The sequence below is a fragment of the Protopterus annectens genome, chromosome 10.part0 (assembly GCF_019279795.1).
Source record: "Protopterus annectens isolate FY-2018-M chromosome 10.part0, PAN1.0, whole genome shotgun sequence".
Classification (NCBI taxonomy): Eukaryota; Metazoa; Chordata; order Ceratodontiformes; family Protopteridae; genus Protopterus; species Protopterus annectens.
This window is the reverse complement of record NC_056744.1, coordinates 1,601,740,997-1,601,766,076: the sequence shown is the minus strand read 5'-3', so window position 1 is coordinate 1,601,766,076 and position 25,080 is coordinate 1,601,740,997. Positions and strand designations below refer to the sequence as shown.

Sequence of the window (25,080 nt, the reverse complement as noted above, 5' to 3'; positions counted from 1 at the left end):
AGTCAAAGTCAAAGTTTCCCTCAATGTCACAACTCCAGTCAGCTAAGTAGTGCAATGCAAGGGAAAACGTCACAGTTCAAGTTGGACGAGTGCTACAATGCTATGTTGCTTGATGGAATTAGTTAAAAACACAAACCCAGAGACAGAGAGAATTCTATTGTATGTATGTGCCTTTCGGCTTTTCCTGGTTAATCACACATATTTATATAAATAAGCAAGTAAATGGACTTCTTTTTTACCGAAAATAACAGCAAAACAAAAAGAAAAATATTTTAAAAACTGCAAAAAAAGGCATTTTAAAGTACAGTAATGTCCCCCATGGTGGCCATTGTACAGAAATTATGGAATTTCTGGGGTTAGGATTTCAAAACAACTTTGAGTACTCTGTTATTTCCCTGTAATACCCACACTGTCAGGTATTTCTGCTAACATAAACTTCAGAAAGCAAATACAGTTAATAAAATACAATATGGCTCTAGTAATACACATTTAGCCTAAATGCTGTTTCTCTGGTAATGTAGCAGTTCAGCCTATTTATGTCACTTAACTCATTGTGCTTTACAGCAAAATGACACTATGAAAAACATTTTATACATTGTAATAACCATTTAGTCTCTTAGATACAGCAGATTGCACTAGCTCAATCTTCTTCTTCTGGCTTTTCCCAGTTAGGGGTCACCACAGCAGATCACCGTCCGCTCATGATTGGCAGTGGAGTTTTAAGGTGTCGAGTTGCCAGCCTGGTGCCCAACCTTCCACAGAAGGCACACACACACACTCACACCTAGGGCCAATTTAGTATGTCCAATCCACCTACAGCATGTCTTTGGGATGAAACTGGAGAACTCGGAGGAAACCCACACGACTACAGGAAGGATATGCAGACTCCACACAGAAGGCACCCCAGCTGAGGATCGAACCAGAGAACCTTTTGTTGTGAGGCAGCAAAGCTAACCACTGCACCACAGTGGCCGCCCGAGAATGTTAAGTAATGTTAAGTAAGCTACACCTGCTACATTCTTTAATGACACTTAACAAGCTAGACATTCACTGGGTGTCAATCTTAGGTGAAATAAGACACCTCTAATCTCTAGCACCACTTTCCAAATCACTCCTGCACATGTAATGCCAAACTATGGAAAAAAAACAGTGGGGGGGGGGGGGGGGCATTCTTTCATTCAGAAATCTACAATGCAATATGCACGCCTTTGCCATTATTGAGAAACATCTGTGAATCCTTCCCTACCAATATAAAGTCCATCGCCTCCTTTAGAACCTTCCAAAAGGAGCATATACAAGACCTGTACACTCAGGCTGAATGCAAATGCTCCCAGACTACAGACATCACATAACCCACCAAAGTAGGATAATAATGCAATCAATCTCCCAGGTGAAAACTATGCTGAACTGTCTAACCTCAGCCCAGTGTACAAGTTACACTACATTAATTAATCCCAACAATAAACTTTATTATTCTGGGGACCCACACAACCTTACTTCCAACCTACTACACTTACAACTACCTGCTTCTTCTTTTACCCTCGCTACTCCCCATATCTTACCCACATTTCTGGATTTACAACTCAAAGCCTTTGTTCTTCCTACCTTCCTGTCACAAGCACTTTATATCTACTGCACTAGCTCAATAAATTAATTTATTATCTTCATATATATCTCACCAGTACCAGATTCTGATACTAAAAATATCTGAAAGAAAACTCACTTGTTGTCAGTATACCCATTTAGTCATCATAAATAAATCAAGAAAATAAATAAATACTTTAAGAATATAAATAGGTAAACAAAAATGTGATTCACAGGTCAATCTTCAACAATTTATCTTACCTATTGGCAGGGGTTTAGGTGCACCAAACTCCAGGAAGGCAACCCTTTCATGTGTAGGAGCCCTCTTGCACTTCTCAGTATCCCCCTTATTGTTAATCAAGTCCACAATTTCACTGACCCATGTTGTGCCTGTAGAAAAAGGAAAAGATGACATAGAACATTATCAAATATACCAAAAACAACACAGACACACAAAACGCTCTTAGCAGGCTGGCACAGTACAATTAGGCACAGCAGGGCACCAGGATTTAAATCTACTGTGAGATACCAGCATACAGAAGCATCGAGATTCAAAGACATACTGACATTCAAGCATAACAAAATACTAGTACACAAGTCCATAAACCACCATCTTGAGGAACCAGCATTCAATCCCTGTCCCCATTAAGACATCAGCACACCATGGCACTAGGATTCAAATCCAGAGTCACAGACAAGCACTTCATATCAGGATTCAAGCCAATAGTGTCACATTGACGTACCATGGCATCAGCTTTCAAAATCACTGTAACAAACTAGCATACTATGGCACTAGGAATGAAAACTATAACATATCAACACACCATGGTATCAAGTTCAAACCCAAACTAAAACACTAACACACAATGGCATTTGGATTCAAATAAATTGTACAAATATATTGTTCTTAGATGGAAAACACATATGTAGCCTTATATATGCCAAGGACTAGCATCAGAGCTGTGTAGGTATTGCATGTCTTACACGTCTTACTAGAACACACTCGGAGAAAAGATCTCAAAGAGGCTGGTCATAAGCCTCTTGGCTATGGCTTCAGCATCCCAACAAATGCCAAAATAGTACATGGGGTCAAAAATTAAAAATATTTTTGTAGTAGTGAAGAAATATATTTTGAGAATCTGCATTAGAAGAATGGCACATTTCATCAGAAAAATGGTCTAATTGTAACCACCAAGCATCCTAGCAAGAAAGCTTAGCAGAAACTGAAGCTCTGTATCTAGAGATGAGATTTATTTCTCATCATGACCAGAGCAGACAAAAAACATGAGAAGGAACTATTTTTATTTTTCTGCATGTCACTATGAAGGAAGCCTTGAAGTTAGTTTATCCTTTTTAAAATTTCTAAAACAGAAGGCAGACAAAACAGCAGCAATTATAGTGAATTCCCATTTCACCATTTGTTCGTCACAACGGCACAAGGTCAAACAGACTACAAATGCATCGGTAGGAAGCTGAAAAACTGAGCTAAAGACAGAAATTTGGTAAATTGCATAATATAAGATGTAATAGTTTTTGTCACAAGGAATTATCAAAACTGTGCAGAAAGGCAGAATTGATAATAAAAAACATGGACATACATAGAGTGATATTACTGGTACACCTAAGTGTGCAACACAAAATGTGAGTCACACAAAAATATGAAATGAGAAGCAGTGTGGCAGTGGACAACAACAGTGACAGAGATGGGAAAGAGCCATGAAGAGAAAAATGCTGCAGTTAAAATTATACATTGTAAATACAGAAAAAAGGCCTGGCAATTGACTTCATTTTTATAATTGGTTAAAATGTATATATGGAGGCAATAGAGTTGTTATAGGAGTAAGGCATGACTTAACACTGGATAGGTTGAAGAATGGCTAGAAACGTGAGAAATATCCCATTTTAAGCAGTTTTGCAGAACAGGATTAAACTAATCATTTTGCAAAGATGTGTAAAAGGAAAAACTGAAAAAGAGAACAGTTTTCAAAAGTATTTACATAACTTTAGACAAACATGAACATTAGCTGTTTGTTAGTAGTTTTGAAGTCTAAAATGCATAAGAAGCATTAGACAACACTGCACATCAGACTTTTTGGCAAGGAATGCCCAAAATGTATAAAAATGTCAAACTTAAATTAGACAGCAGAGGTAGAGTACAATGTTTTGTTTGAAAAAAACATATTGAAGAATTAGGGCTAAAAGCTACAGAAAAGGCATAAGTGCAAAGGGTATGTTGCCATGGAAGAGAAACCGATAATAAATATAATATGTCCACGTTACATCTACTTAGCCTCAAGTGAAACACATTTATTACCTTTATTCAAGTTTTGTGAAAACAGCAACAACTGAATTTATAAGATGTCTTAGTGACAGAATAGTTTTGTTCTTTATGTAATAACAGTAAAATACATAAGAAAACTATAATTTTATTCTGATGGAATGTAAGAAATACTTTTAGCAAAGGAAAGAATTAACTGCTTACCTGTAATTGCAGAAAAAAAAACATCAAATGGCTTATCAGGAAAATGGGCTGTGAGTTGTAAAAGAGACGTACAACAGTTGACATCAAAGTATCATATTTGGTAATTACTTCCAACTAATCTTTCTGCATTTGAGGAAAATAACTAAGATAATTACCCCTGATTCCAAAAAAAAAAAAAAAAATAGATAATATGCTAGCATATTTAAGAGCTGAGAGAATTGTAGAAAATCAATCCTGCCCTTAGATCTTGGCACAAAAACATCTGTATAAAATTACCGTTTTGTAATCTGCCTGAAAAATCTTTCAGTAACAGAAGAGCTAAGGATCATTCTTGCATTAGAGCCAGCCATCTTACAAATCTATTAGTCAAGAATTTTCCTTTTATGTAGTCTGTGTCATTGTTTTCCTTTTCTTTGTGCAAATGCACCGTGTCTTTATATTTAAACTGTAAAAGCATTGTGTACCCTATTTACTTTTTACAAGTACATTTTTATATTTATTCACCTTTAGGATCCTGTGGTTAGTATTTTTCAATAATGACTTACCTGAGGACTGGGTATTATTTACCAGTACAGGCTGACAAGCTGCACCTACCTCTAAAGCCAGGTGGGTAGCACATTACAAGTGCACTTTTATAGCTGTTCATGACTACTGATTAAGAGTGGCACAGTAACTGGTGTGTCGAGTCCTGAGACCAAAACCATGGTGGTGGCATATCTATATTGCCAGGATGAATACTGTGAGGGAATTGAAGAATTCTGCAAGCCATTCCTGTATGTGAGTGTTTGCGTACCAGAGAACATACATTTTGTGAAAGGTTGTTACTGTAGAAAAGGAACACTCAATACACTGAAGTTCACACAGAGAGAGGTGAGAAAAGACCCAGCTCAGTGAGTAGTCAGCATGTAATCATAGGCCAGAGGTGAGTGGGCAGCATGTAACTGTAGGCCAGATGCGTAGTACAGAAGTTCATACCTAGGGCAGCACTGCATATTCCCAATATGCTTCTGATTGCAGGTTACATTTCGTGGATTGGTTAGTGATTAGAGTTTTGTGAATTTTTTCTACTTCAACATGTTGGGTAACAGTAGTGTGACTAGAAAGACCATTACTCTGATGTCCATTAGGCCCTATTTGGGGTAGTAGAGCACACAGAAAAGAATTCCCCTGCACGGAAGCAATTGCACGGCATGAAAGTACTAGATAAACAAAAAACAAGAGCCAGCAACTGTGAGCTGTTTCAACTAATATAATTAGGTTAAAAAAACACAAAAATAACAGACCGGTTTAGGCTATGGTATTCACCTAGCCTTCATCAGTGTAAATATTCACAAAATTTTGAGGTTCTTTATATACATTTGCTTAATTAGACATAAACTGTCATTGGTGAGCTCATGAATATTCATTAATATACAAAGTCATAAATATTCATTAAGTCCTGGCTGGAAAAGTCCACCTAATTTTACAATCCATTTCTTTTCTTTAGTATTCAGTTTACTGTGCCACCCTGATTTGTTTATCTCCAATTATTTTATCTATAATGGTAAAATGAAATTTGGCTGTGGTATGTCTCAATGTGTGTTTGTACAAAGCATTGCTCATGCGTTTACATTTAGTAGAGCACACCCATGGACCACAGCCCCTATCGCACAGATGCAGACAGTATGGAAACAGATCAGCTATGGCAGAAGGTATAAAACTAACTTAAAAAATTGTATAAGATAAATCTGTCAAAGCTCAAGGAATTAGCAGCTGGAATTACCACAACCAGTTATGTCACAATAAACTGGGCAGTACTATCACAAAAAAATTGGGAACAATGTGAAGTGTGAAAGAAAAAGAGTTTTGGGTACAGGACAGAAAGAGGCTCACCTAGTCACATCTCAAAAGAAAAAGCTATACTGCAGCAAAAAATACCCACAAATGAAGAGCAAAAGTCCAGACAAAATAGCCCTGAGTACTCTAAATCAAGAAAAGCACCAGACACTAGCCAATATATAGACAGTACAAGAGCTGAATGCAATACCGACAACTAAACATTGCATTTACAGGTACCTACAGTAAAGTATTGTTTGACGTGTAAATAGGACATGCTTAATGTAAAGATAATTTAAAAATTTACTAGAACTGATGCTACCTCATGGAATATTTCTAAAACAGTCATATTTTATATGCTAGAAAGCAAGGGGGTGTACCTCTTTAAATATGCTAATTACTAGCTACAGGATCATGAAAAGCTTTAAAGCAAACTTCGATGAACGGAGGGATAACTGCAAATTCATGCCTGTCATTAATAATGATCTGCTATCAACCAGGACATAGTCTGATTTTTTTCATTATAAGGGTGATGTGGCTAGCTTTTTGATGGCTCACCAACCCTAAGCATAGTGTAAATCTAATAACATTTTTGCAAACTACATGAAAATATAGCTCATCTTGCCATGTTACCATGACTACACAGCTTAACCCAACTTTTTTAAACCCATGTGATATCCAGATGTGGCTGATGATGCTGGCTACTGGTCTGCAGCATCATACTGAAAGCAACACTGAAATAATATTTTATTTCAATTTATTTAGGTAGATTTTCCCCTTTCCTGGGACTGGAGTTTTAACTTCTGTTTAAAAAATTGTCTTACTCACAAGGGCTATATTAGACCTGCTCCAAATGGAGAATAAGATCTATAGGTCTTCCTGGATTTTGGGTGCAGCAGCAAAACACTGTTTCAGAGGAGAAAATACATAATAAAGAATACAAAATATAAAATGCATGATATAAAAAACATGATGTAATGTATATAAAAACAAATACATCAAATGCAACTATATGTTTAGCTAGAGCATTTTGTTCTTTCTCTGTTTGATATATCATATATGATTGTAAACCCTTTTTTTAATTGTCTCTTAGTTAAAAAAACTATATAAAAGGCAGAGCACTTATCACAGGTTGTACAGTATACCAGACCTTCTTATCTCAATCTTATTTACATCCAGTCTATCACTCAACCTCATCATCACACAGTAACCTTTTCAATATCCCTCTCTATAAATAGTTCTTTCATCATCTCTCTCTATTTTAATTTAGTAGTTTCATCTTTACACACACATCCTGCTTAGTCTGATAAACTGACTTTGATCCCAGGAAAAAACATGCCTGGGATGCATACTGTCAAAACTTTTAACAGTGTGTTCCAACAGGCTTTCTTTCCTAAATAAGAAACTAAGATATCATCCACAAATCTCTTTGTAGACAAACATTCCTATAAAAACCATGATAAATAGATGTTTCAGAGGAGGCTGAATGGGCTGTTATAAATCAGGGGGGAGTCATTTCATACTGGATCAGGCTATGGGAGCCTGAAAAAGTGAAACAACTAGATGTGGAGGCATGAGCCTAAGGGAACATTTTTTTAATTAAAGTTATTTTAGTTATTTAATAGCACTGTGCATGCCACTACCAACCAGTCTATAGGAAGGTAAGCTTTTTTTTAATTAGTGTGTGTGTATATATGTGTACACACGTATGACATTGTGCACACATGTGCATGTCTGCCTTTGTATATATGCATAACTTACAGAGGGAAGTTGCAAGTGGGTTTTGACATGTTCGAAATGAAATGCATTCCTGGGCTATTATTTATGTACTTGTTCATTAAATTTGATCACAAGCAAATATCCAAGGTGTATGCAGTTATGCAAATGGTCAAAACTGATAGTGACATTTGTATATGCATTTGGGGAGGATGCAATAGGTTGCACTACACAATGATTCTGACAACGGTATGCAAAAATACATTACTTATGCATTTGAGTGCAATCAGACAACTGATGGATACACAGTCCTACAGTTTGCTGCAAGAGGTGGGCACATACATGTGAGCATATTCATGCAAATGTGAACACTCACAAGGATGTTAATGGATTACACAATATGGTTCTGACAGCAGTGAGCTGAAATACATTCCTAGGGTATTAATTTGATCATAGTCAGGCATCTGAGGTTTACACAGTCATACAAATAGCTTTAACTAATGGTTGCACATGTGAGGGGGGGGGGTTGCAGAGGGTTAACTTGTATAGTCCTTACAGCAACAAGTAGTGATTAAAATTAATGTGGCTATCGTTTATCCATGTATTCATTCCTTGTCTTGCAGTCTGACAGCTGAGGAAAGTAGCTAGTGAGCACACCTATTTGCAGAGCTTTGAAGTGGGCTGACTACATTCTTCTAACAGAAGTGAGTTTAAATGTATAGTTGTGGCCATTCATGTATTTATTTGTTCATTTTAATCACAAGCATGAATCTGAGGTGTATACAGTCAACGTATGTATGTGTGTGTGTGTGGAGGGGGTTGAAATAAACCAGTGTGACTATTATGTTTTGACATTGTACTATCTCTGGTGTACACAGTCAACAAAAAGGGTATCACTACCAAATACAAGAGTTGTGTGTGGATAAAACTGAATCAGTTTTCCTACTGTCATTTTTTTAAGCTGAGCAATCATTCGTCTGGCTTTGCAGGACTAAAGTGAATATAGGATCATTGGATAATAGAAGAATACTAGGCACATGACCCTAAAGGGTCTTTTTAACCTTTAAGCCTGGCCATACTTTTCAGAAGTATTGGACAGGTCTTGGTCCTTTAAGTATGAGTAAGAGGCATATATAACTTTGGCAGCATCTACTAGCTTTCTCTCTCTAACAGAGACAAAGGTGTCAGTCCAGAGTTTAATTTACAATTCCCCATTCACTGATGTGCATGTGTGCTGTAAGTTGGAATACTTTACTTTGGCTACTGTCTGTAAGAAAGTAAGATAAAATACATTACTGCTGCTATTTGTATCATAATCAGACATCCAAGGTATATGCTGTCAACAAAGTGGCTATAATTGCTGGGTATGGGGGTTTTGTCTGTGGCTTATAGAGACTGACCTAGCTGTCAACTGTTGAAGATAAACAGTCAATAGTCTGGCTATGAATGACTAATGTGCAGAATACTTTACTATGGTTACTGTTTATGTAACACAAAAGTTGAAATATGTTACTGTAATAATTTTTTTTTTGCCCACAGTCAGACATTTGATGTGTGCATAGTCAGCACAGTGGCTAACATTTTGGGATAAGGAGGGCTGTTTGTGGATAAACATGTCTGATCCTTGCTGTCACTGTTCAAGTTAAACAATCATTAGCATGTTTAGTGTGCAGAATTGTGAAGCAATCTGTAAAACTTTATAGCGACCAAGAAGCAAACATTTGAGACTTGTGCAGACTGTCTGTTTATGGATGAAAATGAGTGTGTGTGTTGGGGGGGGTGCTGTATTGTACCTAAAAGTAACAAGTTAGCTATAATTTCTTTCACTGTCCATTACACAGCACTGTAAACAATAACAGGTAATCTTTGGTGGTTTGCACAGGATGCGTGAGAAAGCAAATGATTATTGTCTCAGTGGGAAAGCAAGTAGCATTGCTATCTCACATTTGTTTTCCTAGTTGAATTCTTAGCTGTGAGTCTGTATGTAGTCTACATATCCTTCTTGTCTCTGGGTAGGCTTTAACCAGGTGCTCTGATTTCCTCCAGGAACATGCTATAGGAGGACTGGCATTCCTTTGATTTGTTTGTAGGTAACCATGCAGTAAGTGCGTGCGTGTGTGTCTTGTGATAGACCTCACTTGTCAGGAGCAGTATCAGTACATGACGGCAAGTGTGAAAAACAATATCATCAATTTTATCACTGAGTATACTCAGTATTGGAACACAAATGCACACCTCTTTTAAACAATTAACATGCTATTTTTCATAACTAAGGCATAAACTGCACCATAGAACATTTACACTCAAAGCTTCTGGGAGTCACTCCTCCAGAACTCCTGGCTGTACAAGGGATTTTTGATGTAGGCTTAGTGGGGGCAATTTCATCACTGACCTGTACCCTGGCAGCACCTAGTCAAAAACCAGCCCTGTTCATGTGTGTACACAGGTCACTATAGCTTTTGTGGATATGGAAATAGTGCTGTTACTATTTAACTTTCCTGGTTGTCAACCTCAGAAGTCTGTACAGGTCAAGACTATAGCTTGTCTAAGGACAGTGGTACTATCTAGAAGAAACAATTTATGCATTAATGTGATCACTATTTTGTCACTGCTCTCTCAAACAGATATGCTGTGTATATTGTGTATATACATCTCACAGCAACAAGTTAATTTATATTACAGTGGTCATTTGGGCTTTCACCGTTGTCCCAGTCCAACATCAGATGGACACATAGAAAGTGGATTTTTTTTGGAGGTAAGGATGAGAAAGCATGCTGCATATATGTATGACAACAACTTCATGAGATACATGCTTGTGGCTATATGTTCTTTCACTTTCACCCCTGTCTAACACCAGAAGGGTAATACTGCCTTTTTTTTGGGGGGGGGGGTTGTCACTGTTCCTAGATAAGATTTACATATTCTTGCAAAATCTGACTTCCATTTACTGACAATGGATATCTAGTCATCTTTGAAAGTTAACCTTTAGGTGTAGCTAATTTCTTGGTTGAAAAAATAAAACAAAAAAGGAAAATGGCTACAATGCTTCCATTATTCGTTAACTTTTTTCAGGATCAAAAGACTCGGAAAACAATCTATAAAACATAATTCAGGGCACCTAGAACCCCAAGATGTATGGGAGACAAATAATCCCCAGACCACCTAGCTTAATTCAGTTACTTCTTCCAGTCTCAGGTAGTTAGAACACATTAAAAGGCTGGAGGAAAAACTGAAGTGTAAAACAAAAAGAAGGATGATGTGGACAGGCCAAGATGGGTAGGACCATTGGGGGCACTAGGGGGGGTGTAAGGGACTAGTGTACTTCAGGGGTGGTATTGTGGAGTCCTTTGTCTAGGGCTCCAGTTCAGCTAATGCCAACACTGTTGATCTCAGTTGAACACCTCAAGTGTGCTCAGTCAGTGGGTGACATGATGGTGCAGCAGTTAACATTGCCACCTCACAGCTAGAGGTTCTCTGGTTCAATTTTCGGCTGGGGTGCCTTCTGTGAGGAGTCTGCATGTCCTCCCTGCATTCACATCGGTTTCCTCCCACATTCCAAAGACATGCATCTGGAGTGTTTCTTCCCAGGCCTCCATTGAAAATAGGCTCTGTCCTAGTCAGACTTGTCAACAAATGTTAAATAAATAAATAAAATAAAATACTTGAAGTGGCTAGAAGGAATGAGTACTAAGGTAAGCTGTGGATGAAAGTGACTGATTCCAGCTGTCGTGTGAACACCAATAAACTATTTCACCTGCCACATACAGCTCCGCTCATCCACTTCTTTTTCTGAAGCTCCCTTGCTCATTACATCCGAGTGATGCCTCCAGGTGCATCTGCAGTTAACTCCTACTGACATATCTAGGCATCAAATATTGTTTGTTCATATTTGCATCAATAATTACAAAACCATGCTATGTACAAGGTTTCAAAAGAATTCATCTTCAAGCTTACACAATGGCAAACTCAACTGCATTAATGTTTGACCTCTGTCTAATGCAGGTAAAGAGATATTAACTGTTGTTTTTGTGATATTAGTTTACATCAACATAGTTTTCACATTTTTCTAAATAGCTCATCAACAACCAAGTAACACAGACAGAACTTCACAGCCTCATATGAAAGCTCTCAGCTAGATGAATAAAATGCTACTGACAGTATGTATGTAACCTAAGTGGTTGCTGAGATTGTAAGTTGTTTATAAAATATTACAAACAGTTACTGTGTTCATAGGTAAGTACTAGGCTATCTGCCCAAGAGCATTTATAAGCCTAGCCAGAATGTGTTGGCTTTCGCCACCCCCTTAGATTAGTTCCCTGTGCCTCTGTCCAACAGAGCCAATAGTTCCCTGCGCCACTGTCCAGCAGAGCCACTGCAGTGATTCCCGGGGTTTTCTGTTTCCCATCCACCCGTCAAGGTTTCTCTTGAAGATTGTTAGTGAGGGGCTCTGCCTGATGTATATTGGAATCCTGTTCCAAAGCATGGGGAGTCTCTGGGACAAGAAACGATCCCTCCAGCATATCCTATTTATCATTGTGGTGAGGTTTATATCTCTAGAGCATGTGGCTCTCCGGGAATTGTTTTTTTTTTTCAGGTGGAGCATGTCCATTAATTCTGGGTTGGGCATAGCCTTGCATGCCAGGCAGAGATCACCTCTAAGTAAGCAGTATGCTACTGAGTACAGCTGGAGTTTCTTGAGCCGGGCTGCATAGGGCATCTGTTTGAGGCCAGTAATCCTCTTGGTGAGGTACTTTTGTGGTCTTTCCAGCTGTTGCAGGTGTCTTGTAAGGTACATCCCAAATGGGGCATTGTATTCTATGATGGGTCTAATAAGTGATGAGTAGAGAGGCACAATAACCTCTTTTGTTCTAGATGCGAACCCTTTTGTGATAGGTGGGCCACATAGAAGGATTTTCTAACCACGTTGGCAATATGATTATCAAAGGAGAGATTACTATCTACATGGGTCCCCAGATCCCTTATTACATTTTCTGTATTTAGGGGACTACCACCTATGTGGTAGTTCGCGGGTATTTATTTTTTCCAAAGGGGATGACTATGCACTTTTTGGCATTTAGCTTGAGGCCATGATTTTGACACCAGGTATCCGTCTCAGTGAGACCCTTCTGGAGGGTGTCTGTATCAGCCGGAGAATCAATTATGGCCCCTAGTTTGCAGTGGTCTGTGAACTTGGTCAGCCATAGTCCTCCTATGCTTGCCTGTACCTCTGAGAAATATATACCGAACAAGAGGGGTCCTAGGACTGAGCCCTGGGGGATGCCACTTGTAACCAGTTTAGTGTCAGATGTAGAGCCTGCAACTCTCACCATGTGGGTTCTATCCATGAGCCAGTTGGCAACCCATCTCGTGACGTAGGGGTTTATGTTCAACCTGGTGAGCTTGTCTATAATACTAGTATGGGGAATGGTATCAAAAGCCTTTGCGAAGTCTAGGTAGGCTGTGTGGACCTCCTTTCCCTCATCTAATGCCTTGGTAACTGTCTCAAAGAAGTTCACCAGGTTTAGGAGGCATGATCTGCCCTTAACAAAGCCAAACTAGGTAGTGTCCAAGGTTTGGAGGTTCCCAATGTCTCTGTTAACGAGTTCCATGATGATGCGCTCCATAGCCTTGCAGAACAGGCTAGTCAGGCTTATAGGGTGATAGTTCCCGGGGTCCGTTGTGGATCCACCTTTGTGGAGTGGGATAACTGCTGCTGTGCGCCACTCTGAGTAAGTAGCCTGTAGACAGGCTGTGTTTGAACAGTGTGTTTAGGTGAGGGGTTAGTTCACTCTGGAGCTCTTGTAAGACATAGCCTGGGACACCGTACGGTCCCATTGAAGCTGTGTTGTTGGCTATGGATAGGGCTGTTTTAGCCTGTGTGTCAGTGACTGACAGGGTCCTATATTTTTCTGGTATGGTTATGGGCCCTTTAGGGGGTGAGAGTTTGCACTAAACCTGTCTGTCAGAATGTTGGCAATATCAGTCGGTTCAGTGTATTTTGTGCCTTTCTGCACTAACTCAGAGCAGATCTGAGAGTTTCCACTTAGGTTCTTGACATAGCTAAAGAATGCTTTGTGGTTATCTTTGGAGTCATTGGCAATTTTTCTTTCAAAACTAGCCTTGGATGATTTAATGAGGGATCATAGTTTCTTGCTGATACTGAACAGGGATGCCTTTCCTTCTTGGGATTTTACTCTTCTGTACTAGTTTCCTCCTTCTGTTGTACAGCTTTGTTTATGGCAGGGGTCCACCAGACTGGTTTCTTTGTCTTGGAGGAGTGAGTCTTGGTTTTACTTGGGATAGCATGATCCATACATTCCTGCAGATGCTCATAGAGTGCCTCTGTAAAGGTTTCATCAGCTTGGACAGCACTGTCCTTTAGCATGGGGGCTGTGAACCTTCCCACCTCTGTCTTAAGTAACGTGAAGTTTGCTTTTGAAAAGTTTTTCATGGTGGTTTCCTTGATTGGGGGTGGGGGCGGAATGTGGATATCCAGAGTGATTAGTCTATGGTCTGATCTAACCAGCAAGGGGTTGACCTCTGGTGTGGAACACCAGTCACCCATGTTGGCGATGACCAGGTCCAATATGTTGTTCCCTCTGGTGGGGGTGTTGACCAGTTGATCCAGGGCATTTGAGTTTATAAATTCTAGGAAGCATTGGGCAAGGGAATTAGTACTCGAGTAGTTCTCCCAGTTTATGTTTGGGTAATTGAAATCACCCAGTATTAGGGTGTTTGGTAGGAACTCCATATTTCCCAGGGTCTCCAGAAATGCAAAATGGGGGTCCTGGGTCATAGTGGGTGATCTGTAGCAAGCTACAATTTGGATTGCAGTTTTGCCCATTGTTAGTTGCACACGGATGATCTCTGAGCATTGTGCTACACCACTAACCTGGAGGTGTGGGTATCCTTGATGAATATAGATACACCCCCGCCTTTTGAGTTTCGGTCCTGGTTCTGTGGCCGAAAGGTATGGTATGAGTTATAGCCTAGTACTGCTGGGGTGCTCTCAGGAATCTTAAACCAGGTTTCTGTTACTGCACAGATGTCGACGTTCTCCATACTGAGGAGTGCCTCGAGTGCATGCAGTTTGAGGTTTTGACTTCTGGCGTTTTTGTTACTTGTGCTATTTATGGTGGTAGGTTTGTCTTTTGAGCCTTGCCTAAAAAAGGCACTATGGGGGCGGCAAGAGCCTTGGTCAGTATTTGAAAGCCTAAGAGTGACAGGTGCAAGCCATCTCTTGTGAAGCAAAATGGCTTGTCGATCATGTCATCCCAGGCGGACAGATACTGGATCCCCTTTGAATGACACCAGAAACTTAGCCAATTGTTGAAATTGATAATTTTTTTCTTTATACTGTGGCATCATTGTTGGTGAGGGCAGGATGCTACTCAAAGTCAGGGTCATACCGGCTTGGGCTACATGATCAGAGAGCTCTTCCATGTCTCTTTTCTTGTAGTCCAGGGAGGTACAGCTGAGGTCATTCACACCAACATGGTCATATTTGTACTTGTTTTGGAGTGACCTGAGTGCTTGTGTTATGTGGCGGATCCTGGCACCCGACAGGCAGCTAACTGTAACCTTCTCCTTGTCCAGCCTAGTTAGTGGGACATCAGTGTGCCTGAGTCGTCTATTACTAGTGTGTTGGGTATGTTATTTTGCCTTAAGGGCTGTGATTGCATGGCACACTGATTATGTGAAGTATGTGTTTCATAGTTGGTGATGGGGTGTGGAGGTTGGTTGGATGTCTGCTTTGGAAGTCTCTGTTGCTTTTGAAGATTTTTATTTAGAGCCACCGAGTATGCTTTCATGCATTCATGTGTGTTATTTGCCGGTGTTGGTTTATTAGGTCTATGTGAGACTGGTGGTGTGTTGCAAGTATTACCCTTCTTCTCTTGACTGTCAGTTCCAGTCTTGGGTTGAGAGAGCTTTGCCTCCAGTTTGGCTGTATAATTGAATCTCTCACATATATTACTGTTTGGTGGTAGGAGGAGAGGGTTGTCTGTGTACATAAGGCAGTTGTAACATTGCCTCAAAATGCTCAGATTCACCAGTTGAACTGGAGAGTACACCGGAAACTGCCCTTTGGACATGCTTGAATAGGTAGAGCAAGCTGTTTTTCTGATTGACTGGTGGGGATGAATAGAGAGCCTTGTCCTTCTGGACAGTATAGGGGGTCTACTGCTAGGGTTAATTAGTGCTTGCTATGAGTTTTAAGCAAGTGCTTGACTGTGAAATGAATGGTTTGAGTGCTAAAGTTGAAAGTTTGTCTAGTTCCAAGGGAAAACTTGAAAAGTAGACTTCATTGAGCTGAGAATAGTTTAACTCTAGCGAACTGGCACTAACCGGTATGCAAAACCACGCAAATGCGTTTTTTTATAGTAGGGAAGTGAAAGAGATAGAAATTTGGCCAAAATGGTCGATAAACTACTAACTTCTGGGCTGAAACCACTCCTCCAGGGACAGGCTGCTCAAAGCTCCCCTCTCTCACAGGTGAACAGAGAAACTTCCTTCTATCCAAGTAAGGTATGGGTAACACAGAAACTTGTAACACAGCCCTGGATTCAGCAATAACCTGAAAACTGGACTATACTAGTTTAGGAAGGCGGGAAACAAGTATATATACATATATATAAATATATATATATATATATATATATATATATATATATATATATATATATTTTTTTTTTTTTTCAGAAAATAGAGCAGATACAATCAGAACAACACTTTAAATGCACAGAAAAGGCTATTGCACTTTAGTGCGTAGCCTACAACAGTTAAACAGATTATTTAAACACAAAAATGGCAATTCAAGTGCAGGCAGCAAATAAGTACAATATGTAGCAATAACAAACTTTTTAAATCACAGATTTGCTAAAAAAAAATGGCGTTTTAGGCAGAATTAGTTAAGACAGCAAGAAAAGCAGAAAAATTGTACTTAATCACTCCAAAGTCTCTCTTTTGTCTCTCTGCTGCTGTAGACACTGCAGAACACCTGGAAGGCACTTGCTAAGCGGAATACAAGTGCAAAATCTGCACAAATGCGGTTTTTATAGCAGGGAAGTGAAAGATATATAAATTAGCCCAAAATGGCCAATAAACTACTAACTTCTGGGCTGAAACCACTCCTCCAGGGACAGACAGGCTGCTCAAAGCTCCCCTCTCTCACAGGTGAGCAGAGAAACTTCCTTCTATCCAAGTAAGGTATGGGCAACACTGAGTCTTATACAATACCTAGAACCTAAAGAATACTACCACTATAAAAACAGTTTGTGTTGAAGAGTTTGCTGTTCATACTTCTTTCATAATCCCTATGGATTCAGAGATATGAACATTTGTTTGAAATGTGAAGATATAATTTGATTCTCTCAAAAGACTTAGTCTCCGCCCATTGGAAGTTACAGTGCAAACTTCCGGAGCTCCATTGGAGTAAATCACTAGTTTCCACTACTGAGATCTATGACATACTATGTAGCATCGGTCCTCATAATAAACTCTGAGGCATCTTGTGTCAGCAGTCCACACAGCAATCAATCTGGACCAGACACCTACATCTTAAATTCTGCCAGCAATTCTGCATTTTAGTACAGTATATTTTTTTCAGTAACCAAGTAGACTGGGGACAATAATAATTTTTTAAACACATAACATGTCAACAATCAGCATCTGTGTAGGAGGCAGTAGTAACCTGAACAGAATCTGGTACTCCACCAAGCACAGCAGTGTCAGGTTATGAGAGACAGATAGCTATGCTTGCCTACAGCAGATTATTTACTTATTTTGTGCAGCTCATAGCATAGAGAACTATAGCAAGCTGCTTATAAAAAATTAATACATTAACTACTGAGAGTAGTGCAGGAAATAGTGACGGACTGTACATTTACCAGTACCTGGCACAGCAGTGACAAGTCACATTACACAGTTAGCTATGTATGGTCAATACTACCAACATTTCTGCATGATCTTTGGTTTATTTTAGCAGCTAACTACTATTGGTGGCTGTAACCAATTCATAGGTGCTCAACTGCTGCCAGCTTCTGTTAGGGTAATTCCTCAGGGCTGAATAGCTACTGAATGACTTCATAAGTCTTCATACATATGGCTGTTTCTTGGTATATAAAGCAGGTATCATTATAAGTCTCTGTGTAAGACATGTTGACATTTACCTGCAAATTGTAATGTGTGTTTTTGAAAAACTGTATGAAGAATTAGGCTTCTTATTGTCCCAGGTACAAGATGCACTCACAGCTGCGGAAAATTATGTGTAGTATTTCAGTTATTAAAAAGTCAATCTGCTTTTTCATGGTATTTTTTTATATGGACATATCTGATAACAAATTACTTTGGCCCACTAAATCCACACAAGTGTCACAGCTCATCCATATACTGTTTAATTTTCCATCTATTTCAAGTACTCTTTAAACACCTTCACTGACCAGCACTCTTCCTTTGGCAGTGTATTTTTGTGTCTGTGAAAGAATATTTCTAAATTCTGATCTGAATGACCCATTTTCAGCTGAAACTTATGCTCCCTATGCTCAACACCCCTAGATATTTTTTCAACTCCACCCCTTTTACCTGCCTCTGGTAATGCACTATAGCCATATCACATCCCACTTGGTCTTTTCTAGTATAGTGTGTACATGCCAAGCTCTGTGAGGCTTATCCTTTTAGACTCTTCGTCTGTGTCATCATTTTTGTATACATGCATACTTTCTATCAGTTTCATCTCCTACCCTCTGCATGGTTGCCAGAACAAAACACAGTGCTGCTGATGTGTATGCTCTTACCAGTAACCTGGACAAAGGGAAATTTTTCATCATTAGAGTTTATATGCCAATTAAACTCGCGGTGGTGGTGCTGCGGTAGCGTTGTCACCTCACAGTAGGATGCTGTCCGGTTCGATTCTCAGTTAGAGCGTCTTCTGCATGGTGACATGCGTGAATGGGCGTACCTTCATTGAAGGTTGTGCGTCAGGGCTGGTAACTCAGCACGTAAAAATCTACTGCCAATCATTAGCGGACCGGAGTTCCGCTGTGGCGACCCCTAACCGGGAAAAGCCGAAAGACAAAACAACAGAGTTTATGCCAATTGAAATTCACCACAGCATCTGCATCTGGTTCACCCTGGCCACAGCTCTTCTGACCTCTATTGCATTCTTCAGCTCTAGAGTACAATAACAACTTCAAAATAATTTTCTTCTGCTGTCCTCACTCACAAGACCTCTCCTAGCCTTTGTTTTCCATGTTTCACTCTCTAAAAAGTTAATAACCTTGCAATTTCATATGCACATACAAACATATACAGTACTAATGCCAATATGTTCATATATACTAATTGCACACTTATGTTAAGCAGTACATGAGCAAGGATTTTAAAGAATACAAAATATGTCTTTCTTACTTATTTACCCATATATCTTGACTGCAGCAACTCCCTACAGGAAGAAGTACACAATTCATACTAACTGGCAGTTCTAAACAGTGACCTTCACAACCTTCCCAAATGTAAGTCACAGCACTGACACACAATGTAGTACATTTGCAGATCAGATGTGACTTTGGAAGCAGTTCTACTTTTACACTCAAGATACTCGTTGCTTGCTTTAGTTGACCTTATCTGCTAATGTGTGACAACAGGGCACTCATAGCAACATGACATTACTGTCACACCAACTACACTTTGTAACAAGAAATGACGTGAAACATAAATGAACTCTTAGCATTAGCAGCAGATACTGATAAAGATAACTTCTTATAGGTTCATAGGTGTTTACTAGGCTAATGGCACAACAGCCTTTACAAGCCTAGCCAATAACACCCAGGATATGACAGTATTGTATCTTAATTCCCCAGATATGGGATGGGGAAGTATCAGGGTAGTGGGTCTTTGGGTTTTGGAGCCCAGAGTAATTTTACGACTGTCGAATTAATGACTGTAGAAGGCTACAGTGAGCTATTTATACGAAATCGAATACATTAACTGTTGGCAGCAACACATCTGATATCAGTATCTTACTGCTGGCATTTGACATTCGACCTGACGGAGCAATACCAAGTCCTGCAAATGGATGCCAGGTGCAACACTGTTTATATTGGTGTCGTTTTTTTTTTATACAATACATAATTGAAAAGTAAAACCACATAAATTAAGAATGTTTATATTTAACACTATTTGCTTGAAATACACTATGGAAATGAGAATTGATACGGAGGAACATCTTTAATTGAATTATGATAATTGCTAAAACAAAGACAGTTTCTTTTGTATTTAGTAATTATTCTATGTACTTGTTTCTTTGAATGCAGCCCAGGTAAGTAATAGTTCATTTTTGGTGGGCTTTCAAATGAATTCCAAAGCAGTCCATGACGCTATTGGGATGAAAGTGCTTAAACTGGACACTGTGTCAATCATTTGTGGATTTACATTAAACACATACATTTTGTACATCATCTTAAGACTGGACATTCATTCTCCTGTGTCCTCTAAGGGACAGATGTGCAGTACGGTACTGGTTACTAATTACAGACTTTCTTGTTGTCGATCACTAGTATCCGATTCTGGAGATGCTATGCTATGTTAACAGATCCACACCAAGACAGAACATTCTCAGAGCTGGCATATACACGTACCAAGATTGTGTGCTGAAGACCATTACAACAGAAGTGCAAGTGGGTCTGCACGATACAAAAAAAAATATATATGTCACTTCATTTCAAACAAGATTTGCATTTGAGTACTTTTTAGGATTTGTGATCATTGTTTTGTGAGGTGATCATAAATCCATCAGATTTTGAATAAGATGCAGAGACTGATAGCATTGTATTGCCACGACTAATCAGCTTTAGTATAAATTAAGGGTTTATATAAATACAGAGGGACAAGAGGAACTGTGCAATAGCTGGGACAAGTAAAAAATTTTTCTTTGCCATACATCAGATGCACATTTGGTAATTAATAAAAAAGACTCACATTGTGGTGAATGGGAAATTCAGAAAGAGCGTGTAAATGAAAATGTCAAACATATTTTCAGGTAAGTCACTTCTAGTTTGACTGTGATATTTTTCACAATGATGGCAGTCAAGAAGATATAACTAAGGAAAATTAAACAGTAGAAGGTTATACCACTAAACTGTTAAAAGAAATTAAAGTACATATAGAAAATAGATTTGGCATTTTAACTCAAGAAAGACAGCAGTGAGAAGGGAGTACAGAACATGAATCTGTTGGTTGAAGGAGTTTGTCACAAAGTTAAAACATATGAACACAACTGTACAAACAAAGTAAAGGATAACATGATAATTTTTGCAATCAATTTGAATAGTAATAATCAAAATATATATTGAAGTAGTGTAAAACACAAAATACACACACTATACTTACTAGATCTATGATTTTACCAGGACTCAAAGGCAGCAGTTTCAATTTTTAGCTAAATTTAAAACTCTATTCTCAGTAATAGTTGAATTACATTCTGGTCTGGCAATACTGTTCTGTACTTCTGATACCTTGTTGTCAAAATATGTAACAGTGACTCCAGGAGGGCTGATGATTAATGATTTGAGAATTCATATGAAACAGTTCTGAATAACTATTTTAAAGACTCAGACAAATATGAGGGAAACAAATGAACTTAAAAAAAAAAAAAAGCACTGCCTATGGCTGTAGTAGTAAAGGGGAGACTTAGCTGTAATTTAAGAAAAAAAGATGACATAACTCTGGAAATAAAAATACACAGAAAAATGCTGAGATGTGAACATTTTCAAGTAGAGTGTTTTAAAGGGTGTATATGCTGTGATGCCAGAGTACAGAAAACTGACTTAAAATGTGACGTCTACACTTTACATAATTTTGAACTGAGACTGCAATACATTTGCAAGCTACATCTAAGCTTAGCTGTACTCATATTGCTTTGAATAACATTCTATACATGACAGGAGATTTTTTCTTTTGTATAAAAAGAAAATATGGTTAATGCATGCATCTGTGAGCTCTTGGTAAAAAATGCAGTTTCGCTGGAAAGGGTTGAATTTTTGTCTGTAATTGCAGTTCCCATAATAAGCGTCCAGGCTGATCTTAAAAGTAAACTAGTACTTGCTTTAATGTAATTTGGTAGTCTGTTCCATGCATCAGTTACTCTGTCTGAGAACCAATTAGTACACTTCTCATTCCTATAGAATCTGCTACATAGGTTGTCTGACGATTCTGTAATATTTTTTGATAGCCCGTAACATTCCTAGAGGTAGTTGCCTCTAAATGTCTTACATACCTGAATAAGATCTCCTCTTAGACATCTGTAAGAAATAGACACTGTACAAGTTCAGAAATTTTAGTACTTCATAATAACTTAAATTTTCACATCCATGGATACCCTTGGTATATTTCTGCTGTACCCTTTCCAGTTTACTCATGTTTGTTTTCCTATAGGGATTCCATACTCAAGTTTGGGTCTGATATAACTAACAATGACTTCATCTTTTTTAGATTTCCTAGACTTTATAAAACTTTTTACACAACCTATAGCTCTATAACTATCATTAACCAACTGGTTACTATGATTAGAAAAACTCATAGCTGAATCTACCCATATACCCAGGTCCTTAAATGGGTCTACAGTTTTAATCACTGTGTAATGTATTAAATATTCACATTTCAATTTATGTCTCCCATATCTCATATGCTCAGTTTTTGATGTATTTATCAGCATATTATTCTCCTGTGCTAAATGTCAATTTAGTCAAGTTATTTTGTAGACATGCCTTACCTGTAACACATGTAATCAGTTTACCCAATTTCAGGTCGTGTGCATATACACTGTAGAACACCTCAGATGAAAAAGTTACGTCTGAAAGATACAATTTAAACAAGCAAGGGTCTAGGACAGAGCCCTGTGGGACAAACCATCTGTAACCAAGGATTTCACCTGTCCAGCTACTGTATGATACTTGGCATGTCCTATTTGTAAGCCATGCAGCTATCCATCTCATCAAGAGTACATCGATACCTAGTAGTACTAATTTATTGATCAGTATAACCCTGTCAAATGCTGAAGTTTAATCTATGTAACTTACATCACAGCACAATTTTTCATTCACAGTTGTTATTACATTGTTATAAAACATCATGTTACAGGTGGTAATAGATCTATTTAACATATGCATGCTGATATGAGTTTCAAAGTCCCAACCTATCCAGTTATGGCAATAACTTACCCAATATTACCTTCTCCATTATCTTTACACAACATGAAAGTAGACTTAGGGGTCTACAAGACTCGGGTTTGTCCTAGTCCCCTTTCCTTTCAGGACAGGTTTAATAAGTGCATTTCTCTAATCTTGAGGAATCTCCCCATATTTATATGACCTAGTGAATAACAGATATAATGTAAGTTCTTGCTGAAGTGTTCTCATGTCATTGTTACTAATTCCGTCTACTCCCTGTGCTTTGTTTGGACCCAGTCTGCACAGTTCTTTTTCAATATAATCTGATTTGATTCCAGTATCTGGGGTTACCTGGATGTCACTAGGACAACTTATCACTCCTTTTGTGGAGCCAAACTGTTTTGCATAAGATTTTGTAAATATATCTATAATCTGTTGTGTTTGAGAATAAATTTTAGAATCTGCACACAGTTTATCAATTTGTGTCTTTTTTCCTTCCACATCTTATGCATCTATAAAACAGTTTTCTGTTATGCTCAATATCTTTGTATAAATTTTCTTCACGTTTTTCTTGATCTTGTCTCCCACTATGCTTAATCTGTTTGTCCAGATTGTTTATTTCAGTTTTCAAAGTTGTAGTTCAATCTCTCTTCCATTTCTTACATTTTTTGTCTCTCACCTTAATCTTGTTCTTATAGAAATATATCCCCCCTGATGTTGTATGCCTAGATCCTGATAAACATTTATTTGTTTTTTTTTGCACTCAAAACAATTTCTCTTTCAAACCTTTCCACATTCCATCTGCAGTTTTTTCACTGAACACCTCACTCCAGTTAGTTTTACAGTGACCATTTTGCTTCCATATAATTTTGTAATTAAACTTCTGTGCACTGGTTTAGATTTCAGTTTGGCAGAATTATCTAGTAACAAATTAACCTTTACAACCCCATGATCCCTGCACATCAACAGTGGTAAAACTTGGCTTGAAGTTACAGTAATTTACTTAGGAATACAAACAATATCTAGTATGTTACGTTTCCTGGTAGTTTTTTTTTTTTTTTTACAATCTGAAGCAGTTGTTCCTGTACATATGCTGTGAATAATTTCCTTACTAATGTTGTTGAAGCAATATTATTCCAGTCTGTTTCTGGTAAATTTTAATCTCCAGCTAATATTATTCTTCCTTCCAGTGTTTCATGCAAGAAATGTATGAATTCCTCTAGGTAATCTGCACTTGACTTTGGTGGTCTATACACTCCCAAGTTGTTATATGTTCCAGGGTTGTCTTTATTGTCAAAGTTATGCAGTCTATAGTATTGGTGTTATCACTGAACATGTAATAATCACAGGTCTCATAACTATCTTTAATCCCTATCATAACACCGCCACCTGATTTTTTGTTAGAATGTCTGTTACAGTAAAAACATTTATACCCTGACAGAACTGGTTTCCAGTCATTGTTCTTTAACCATGTTTCACAAAACAATAACATCAGTCTTGTGGGAATGCAGCAAATTTTTCCAATAGAAAAACATTATTAATGTTCCTAGCATGAACTACCATCAGAGCTGCATCAAATGTTATCTGTGGACTGTTAAGTTTTCAACCTGGCAAAAATCCTGCCTAGTGTTTGTCAAATATTGCAAAATATCTGCTGCAAAAATTCTCTTTCCAGATCTTGACAAATGCACTCCATCTTGTGTGACCACGTGTGCCCAAAACTAGGTTTGGATCCTCTACAAATTTCCATTTTTTAAAACAGGACATTTTACCATGTAGGTATTTACCCCAAAAATCTTTTCATTCACAGTCACCTGACTATCCTTTCTATAGGTGATTTGTGAAAAATATGTCCTAACACCAGTACAAGCTATACTAAGAGGGCTGTCAGTTCCCTACTAACAGTCAGAGAATCCTTGCGGATGAAATCATTTGTACCAACATGAATAAAAACGGATCCATACTTCCTTACATTAAGGCTAGTCTCACATCTTCTATTTTTACTCCTGGCAAGCATAACACTATTCAGTGTTCATTATCTTCTCTGCAAATATCAGTTCCTCTAATATCTGAATCCCCAATTACAAGAATATCTTTGCTGGCCAGCTCTGAAGAATCTTCAGCTTCTAATACAGTAATATCTGCTCTATCAATTGTTAAGAAGGATAGATCTTCATCACCATTAGTCTTATTAATCCCACTGTTTTCACTGTGTATTAAATTCTCATTCAGCTGGTGTAAATCCACAGCTTGAGCTATGTAGTGACCATCTGTCTTTCTCTTCTTACAGTAATCAATCCTTACATGTTAAGTTTTGAT

General features: G+C 38.3%; 1 protein-coding gene across 1 annotated transcript in view; it reads right to left on the bottom strand.

The window, feature by feature from the left end:
- Nucleotides 1-25,080, bottom strand: part of LOC122813776 (sulfotransferase family cytosolic 1B member 1-like) — a 400,061-nt gene that overhangs the window by 237,191 nt on the left and 137,790 nt on the right. The window contains exon 2 of the mRNA XM_044086273.1: nt 1,846-1,974. Within this exon, the coding sequence (XP_043942208.1) occupies nt 1,846-1,974 (129 nt within the window). The remainder of the gene's footprint in view (nt 1-1,845; nt 1,975-25,080) is intronic.